Source organism: Protobothrops mucrosquamatus, unplaced genomic scaffold (assembly GCF_001527695.2).
Source record: "Protobothrops mucrosquamatus isolate PMUCROS unplaced genomic scaffold, P.Mucros_1.0 scaffold768, whole genome shotgun sequence".
Lineage (NCBI taxonomy): Eukaryota > Metazoa > Chordata > Lepidosauria > Squamata > Viperidae > Protobothrops > Protobothrops mucrosquamatus.
The window spans coordinates 338979-346464 of NW_015387036.1; the positions used below are offsets into that span (position 1 = coordinate 338979).

The window sequence follows — 7486 nt, forward strand, 5'->3', positions numbered from 1 at the left end:
CCACAGCCACAAGTTGGTGAGCCACCTGGGATGAGGCACACAATGCCAGAATGCTCTCCATGATGCCATTCAGTTCCAGCACCTGGTTCCCGGCCTCTGAAGGGCCTTGCAGGAGACAGCTCACTGTCTGGATGGCCCTGAGTTTCCCAGGCATGCCGTGGTCCTGGAACCAATCCCTGGAAAGGAAGAGCAAGCGACCAGTATCAGCAAAGAGACGAAACATGAAACTACTACATAAATACTGAACGTATATTATAGGAAGGAACCAACAACTGAAGTAGCTCATACCTCTCTCTTTCGTGAGGCCTCTGCCATGAAACACTCACCAACAGAAGCTGGCAAAGCCAAAAGAGTGGCAACCAGCCCAACATTCCTTGCTAAGAAGCGACAGCTCCCTTTGTCAAACAGCAGTTCTCTCCAAAGGGCTGCATTGACAGACTCACAGACCTACCGGACATATTCCTCACAGAGTCGATGGAAATTCTCTCTCTCGCTATCACACTTCAAGTCCTCGTAAAGTTTACTAAGCAGCACAGCCACAGTCATAGGGGTGTTCTCTGTCACAAGCAGGCCTCCAGGACTATGGGGCACTGTGCTCCCAACCTCCAGGATCTCTTTGAGACCTGCAAAGAACCGTGGTTTACTAAAACAGAGAAGGAGCCAAGAATAGAAAAGTTGCTGTGCACCGTGCTCACCGTGATCAATGACCCAAAGGGTCAAAGCGTTGTTGGAGGCCTGCAGCGACTTTGGGGCTATTGCGCTGATCAGCAGATTGAGGATACTGTCACGACCATAGGAAGAGATGCCTGCTCGAGTGAGCGCCTCTAACAGCCATCTAAGGAGCAGCTTCAGCTCTCTGGTTGAGTCTACAGCAAGAGCATCAGTTAGAGAGGTAAACAACATTTCCACTCATACTTGTAAGCTATCGTCTCTTATAGCGCACAAGTGAGCAAAGGCTTAACTTGACTTAGCATAACAAGTTGTTCTCCTGCAAACGTCTAGGATGCTTTATCCAAGCTGAATGTCACTAAAAACATGAATATTTATTTATTTATTTATTTTATTTATTGTTCGAATTTATATCCCGCCCTTCTCCTTGCGGACTCAGGGCGGCTGACAATCAATTAAAAACACCAATAACAACACAAAATTTAAAATTAATTAAAATGAAATATTTAACTTGTCTAATTTAAAATATAATTAAAAACTCCTCTAAAAACCCCTCTTAAAAATTACCCTNCCACAGCCACAAGTTGGTGAGCCACCTGGGATGAGGCACACAATGCCAGAATGCTCTCCATGATGCCATTCAGTTCCAGCACCTGGTTCCCGGCCTCTGAAGGGCCTTGCAGGAGACAGCTCACTGTCTGGATGGCCCTGAGTTTCCCAGGCATGCCGTGGTCCTGGAACCAATCCCTGGAAAGGAAGAGCAAGCGACCGGTATCAGCAAAGAGACTAAACATGAAACTACTACGTAAATACTGAACGTATATTATAGGAAGGAACCAACAACTGAAGTAGCTCATACCTCTCTCATTTGTGAGGCCTCTGCCATGAATCACTCACCAACAGAAGCTGGCAAAGCCAAAAGAGTGGCAACCAGCCCAACATTCCTTGCTAAGAAGCGACAGCTCCCTTTGTCAAACAGCAGTTCTCTCCAAAGGGCTGCATTGACAGACTCACAGACCTACCGGACATATTCCTCACAGAGTCGATGGAAATTCTCTCTCTCGCCATCACACTTCAAGTCCTCGTAAAGCTTACTAAGCAGCACGGCCACAGTCATGGGGGTGTTCTCTGTCACATGCAGGCCTCCAGGACTATGGGGCACTGTGCTCCCAACCTCCAGGATCTCCTTGAGACCTGCAAAGAACCGTGGTTGACTAAAACAGAGAAGGAGCCAAGAATAGAAAAGTTGCTGCGCACCGTGCTTACCGTGATCAATGACCCAAAGGGTCAAAGCGTTGTTGGAGGCCTGCAGCGACTTTGGGGCTATTGCGCTGATCAGCAGATTGAGGATACTGTCACGACCACAGGAAGAGATGCCTGCTCGAGTGAGCGCCTCTAACAGCCATCTAAGGAGCAGCTTCAGCTCTCTGGTTGAGTCTACAGCAAGAGCATCAGTTAGAGAGGTAAACAACATTTCCACTCATACTTGTAAGCTATCGTCTCTTATAGCGCACAAGTGAGCAAAGGCTTAACTTGACTTAGCATAACAAGTTGTTCTCCTGCAAACGTCTAGGATGCTTTATCCAAGCTGAATGTCACTAAAAACATGAATATGAGATGTCTAAAAGCACAATGATTAGAAACACACACACACATACAGCAACATGCAGCAAAAATAGAAATGGGATGGGCAGGCTCCATTGCATTCATAACTCGAGGACTACCTGTAATCCATCCAGACTTAAGACAGCATCATGAAAATGTGGCCATCCTTCTCCTAAGCAATACAGGCAATGATGCTATCCCTGCAACTTCAGAAAGGCAGCTGGAGACTCACCTGATGCCAAAACGTTGTCTTTGTGCAGCACTTCTTTTTGCAGGCCCTGCCTGAGGGTCTCAAACATGACCTGCAACAGGTTATAGACAGCCAGTGAAAGATGTTCATCCTCCCGCTCTAGCACAGCAAAGAGACGTTGAGGCCCCAGGTCTCTCAGAATCACCACTGTCTGTAAGAAAAGTACCCAGCTTTGAGACAGGGGAAGGATCTATAGACCCATTTTACCTATCTTCTTGTTGTAAAACCAGCTGCTCCTCTGAAATTCAAGTCTAACTAGAATTGCTCTGGAGGAGGCAGGCACTGCTTCTCAAAGTCCTACAGAAGCAAAGTCTTGGGACCCAAGCCGGTCAGGCTAAGGAAATGGGGTTGATTTTTCAACAGCACAGTGAGATCCAGTCCCCACCATACAAAAAGATCAGAGTTCAACCACGCTGGTGTCCATTCCAATATGACAAGGAATCACCAAGATTCTGTGAGCAACACAAATCCAAAACTATTTCCCAGAACTGAGCTGCCGAACGATGTGATTATCTTGCTCTTTACCGAGCCCCTTTGCTAGGTCACAAAACCAGAGGCAAAAAGGAGTCTGGTCAGCACAGATGGTTTCATGAGTTCCTAGCTCTGTGCAGGAAGTATTTCAGGAAAGACACCCCCCCCACATGCTAAATATTTGGTTAGATACTCCAAGGGAAGGTTAAGTGCTGTTAGCAGCAAAGCACCATCCTTGAAACAGTCAGGAAGTAAACCACGTGAGTCCCCAGCTCTGAAAAAAGTCATCTTGCAGCAACCCTTACTCGAGAACAGTGACCACGGCAGAGGCCAGTGAAGGTCCGCAAGGCTGCTATCATCATATCCAAACGGCCTGTGTCCAAGAGCTGCAGCAGTAAGCACACTCCATCATTCTGGAAAATTTTCTCGGCACCAGGCTCCTCTCGAGCCAGAACTATCAGGTTCTGAGCTGCCTGGTCAGAAAAAGAACACGTGTTTAGCTACCTAAACTTTCCCTGTTCATACTGATTTATACTACATTGAGAAATCTTGACCCATCAGATGCCCACCTCTTGCTACACACTGACAGGAACAGACCTACCAGCCTAAAGCCTCCTGCCTATATTGGGCTTCACCCCCCATAAATCCAAGCCAGAGAAGCCATTAACTAATGAGATTTAAAGTCTGGTATTACTTCAAACCAGGAAAGGCTGCTATAGATCCTTTGGGGGAGGGAGTGAAGGAAAATGGGGCTTGGGGGTCAAGCCTCAAAGCTTATGACCCATTATCCTGAGACTGCATGCTCACTTACCTACCGACCGCCCCTACCCCCTCTATGCCCACAAGATTATTATTTCCATCTGTGGCACAATATTCAAGTGAAAGACCAGCTAAAGGGATGGAATATCTGCTAAGCTGCAAGAACTTGCTACGCGTACTTGCTTGTACAATTCTGCACTGCTGCTACACTCTCCCCAGCCCACCTATCGCTTCAAATTGCCAACTTCTTCTGAGACTTTCAGAATAACAAGTTCATCAGGCTTCATGAGATGCAGAACACTTTGCCCACTCCATCACCAAGGAGCATCCTAACCTCCTCTTTCTCAGCCCGTACCTTTTGTTTCTTGTCCTGATCCTTTTCCTCGCTGTCCAGCAGCAGCTTAAACATGGCTTCTACTTTTGAGTCAGTACAGCTCATGACTTTCACCTGAGACCGAGCGGAAGAGACAGGCCAGTTTAGAGCCTTACCTTAAAGCAGCCGAGAGCGCCGGCCCATCCCCAGAGCCTCTCGGTACACCGGGGGCGGAGGGAGCCCGGGGCCTACCTTCTCCTGGGCGCTGCTGCCAAGGTCGCGCAGAGCCTCCTGGAAGGCCTTGTTCTTGGGCTCCAAGCGCACACACCGCTGCAGGTCCGAGGCGGCCCGGTCGAGGCGGCCCAGGCCCCGGAGGGCCTGGCTGCGGCGGAAGAGGCTCTTCACGTCGTGCCCGTCCAGCTCCAGAGCTGCAGAGACCAAAAGGGAGGCGGCGTTTCGGTGGCGGGGCCGCGGGGAGAGCGACCGGGCGCGCGCGTGGGTGTAGCGGGCCGCTCACCTCGGGAGGCGTCCGCTTCGGCTTGCGCGTAGTCCTCCTGCGAAGGGAAGGCGGGAGACGGGAGACCGAGAAAGACGCTCCCCCCCGCCCCGCGCCCCGCCGCGCCCCCCGGCGCCCCGACTCACCAGCTTCAGCTGGCAGGCGGCGCGGTTGCGGAAGAGCAGGGCGCGCTGGGAGGCCGCCTCGGCCTCGGCCTCGGGGGCGGCCAGCCCCAGCGCGCGCGTGTACGCGGCCAGCGCCTCCGCGTAGCGCCCGGCCTGGAAATGCTCGTTGCCCTCCCGGCGCATCTCCGCCATCGCTGAGGCCGCCATGGCGCTTCGAGTGGGCGTCACGCGGACGCGACGGCCGGCACTTCCGGGGGCGGGGCCTGCGCGGGGCGCGTGACGGCGCTCCTTCCGGCGGCGGCGCGGCGGCGGCAGTAGTGCAGGAGGTCGGCGGCGGCCAGCGCCAGGACGAGGCCTCCGTAGATCCCCACGGCCAGCAGCGGCAGCAGCGGGCTCCTGCGGCGGGACGGAGCGGCGTCAAGCCCGGCGGGCGGGCGGGCCTCCCGACCCCCTCCCCGGCCCGCCTGCAGGGTCTCACCGGAGCCCCGCCGGGAGGGCGGCCGAGGCGTTGGCGCCCCGGGGACGGTCGGGCTCGGGCCGCGGGCAGCAGGACTTGAGCGCGCCGCTCCCGCCGGGCTGGCAGCAGTAGGCGTCGCCCGGCGCGTCGGACAGGCGCGGGCAGAAGAAGGCGGCGTGGAGGCGCCCGTCCGCGCCCGAGTAGCCCTCGCAGAGACGCGCGTCGGGGGCCGCGAGCGGGAGAGCCCGCGCGGCGGCGGCGCTCGGCTCCGACGAGCCCCGGCCAGAAGCTGCGGGTCGCGCCTGCAAGGAGCCGGCACCTGGCCGGAGGAAGGCCGGCGGCAGCAGCAGCAGCAGGAGCCAGAGCAGCATCTTCCCCGCGGCGCCCAGGCGGAGGCAGCCCGGACTGGACGGGGAGGCAGCGAAACCGCGCTCGCCGACCTGCTCCCACATCCATTAGCAGGCACCTCCCCGTGCCATTAGGCCCGGCTGCTTTTAGCCCCGGCCTAAGTGGGGACTCTGCCAGGCTGGCGGCGGGGAGGATCCATTAGGGAAAGGATTCCGCTAATGGGGGTCCTGAACTGGCCTGGCTGCACCAGAGGTTTGGAGAAAGACAGATGAATGCGGTGCCATTTGATGAAGGTCCTGGCTCACGTACCGGGCCTTTTCCGAAGCCAGTCTGGGTTGGGCAAAGCCAGCCTCCTCCTTGCCTCAGCATCTGTTTAACACTGCCAGGAGAGATGGGATTTCAAAACAGCAGGAATCGTCAAGCTGGAAGGGGCCACTTTTGTATCCTTCCCCCAGGACAGACACCTGAAGAAAAGTGTTTGTCCAGTGTTCAGTGATAAGAAATAAAGCAGCTCAGACATCCCCGGAGGGGGAAAAAAGGCATGGATTGGCGATTCACTACTCAGCGGAACAGAGTCATCAATTTGTAGACAATTTCTTAAGGGAAGTGAGTTGTCTTACTGGTGCAAAGACTAAGGATGTGACAGAGAGGCTGGCTATAATACTCAAGCTCACCCATTATTAGCCCTTTTTCCTCATTCGTGTGGGGGCAAATGATATAATTAAGAGCCTGAAATCAATTACCCATTCACTGGCTCTGTTGGTTGAGGGACAGCCGGAGCAGGCAGCCCGATTCAACTTCTGCTTGATGAATTCCTGGTTCCTCCCCACCACCCACAGCAATTATTGCAAACACAAGACACAAGTGTGCATTTGTAAAATTAGAAAACTAATAATATATATATATATATGAAAAAAGACACAAGTATGCACACTTTCACATCCTGTTCATTCAGTTAATGCAGCACAAATTGAGCAACACAAAACAGTGGTTTGCTTTCTCCTCCTCCTCCTAAAGTAATCAACATCCCTGAAAAACAAGAGATTCCAAAGTCTAATTTAGGTTTCTCAGCATTTGCCATATGCGTTACGTACAGCTCTTGCATCACATGCTGAAAACTGCGCCTGTGGGTAGACAGACCTTTAAAGTCCTGTGGTCTAAGATAGTATGACCTAGGAGTGACAGCCCACCCATCAATCTGTAAACATACTACATCCAAGAAGAGCCTGTCGCAGAGACAGAACCCTGTAGAAATGAAACGGGCAAAGAGCAGGAAACAACTCTGCTGCCTTTGCCCACTTCTAGGTTGCCCTCCTGGCGATTGGAAACCTCCTTTAGGCAGGTGCTTGATGGAGGAGCACCTTCCTAAGCTCAAAACTGCTCTTCTGGGCAGTACGACCAGTCCTGCAGGGCTCAAGGCCATCAGATTTGCAAGGGGCCCTCCAGAATCTCAGGGCTTTCTTCACAAAGGATGCTAGCCCAGAGTTTGTTGAATCATGGTTTATCCCAATGCATTTTCTGGGTTTGCATGGCACACTGAGCCATAAAATGAAGTATGTGGGCTCTGCACACGTGCCGTGCAAAAGGTGGCACATCCCCAAAGTTTGCCTGGGAGCCCGTTGGCCAGGGAGAAAGGGCAGTTGGGGCAGGAGCTGCTCCTCGGCTACATGTTCTGTAGCGGGATGGCACTGCTGGCTTCACCCTTCAGAAAGGAAAAGAGTCTTGAGCCAGCTGGCTCTATTAACCGCAACGCAGCAGCAGGCCTCGCTCTTGGACTCAAGGCAGGAAAGGGAGCAGAAATGTCCAGGGAGTTTCCTGTCTTCATCCATAATGAAAAGGCCTTTAGCAGACTCAGCCTTGTGCTAGCTAGCTAAAGGTTGTCTTGGACCAAGCTGCAGCAGAGATTTGGGAGGAAAGACTTTTTGCCTTCCCTCTGTAGTTCACAGTACGAATGTAGTCAGCATTTCTCTAGAGAATTCACACTGTGGAGAAA

The 7486-nt window shown here is 52.9% G+C and overlaps 1 protein-coding gene across 1 annotated transcript in view; it reads right to left on the minus strand.

Annotated features, from left to right (window-relative positions):
- The window catches only part of UNC45A (unc-45 myosin chaperone A), a 10253-nt gene extending 5358 nt beyond the window's left edge, over positions 1-4895 (minus strand). The window contains exons 1-8 of the mRNA XM_015818608.1: positions 4710-4895; positions 4585-4621; positions 4320-4495; positions 4110-4202; positions 3301-3468; positions 2507-2675; positions 696-866; positions 452-623 (exon numbers count right to left, since the gene is read on the minus strand). Of these exons, the coding sequence (XP_015674094.1) occupies positions 452-623; positions 696-866; positions 2507-2675; positions 3301-3468; positions 4110-4202; positions 4320-4495; positions 4585-4621; positions 4710-4895 (1172 nt within the window). The remainder of the gene's footprint in view (positions 1-451; positions 624-695; positions 867-2506; positions 2676-3300; positions 3469-4109; positions 4203-4319; positions 4496-4584; positions 4622-4709) is intronic.
- Between the last annotated feature and the right edge of the window lie 2591 nt (positions 4896-7486).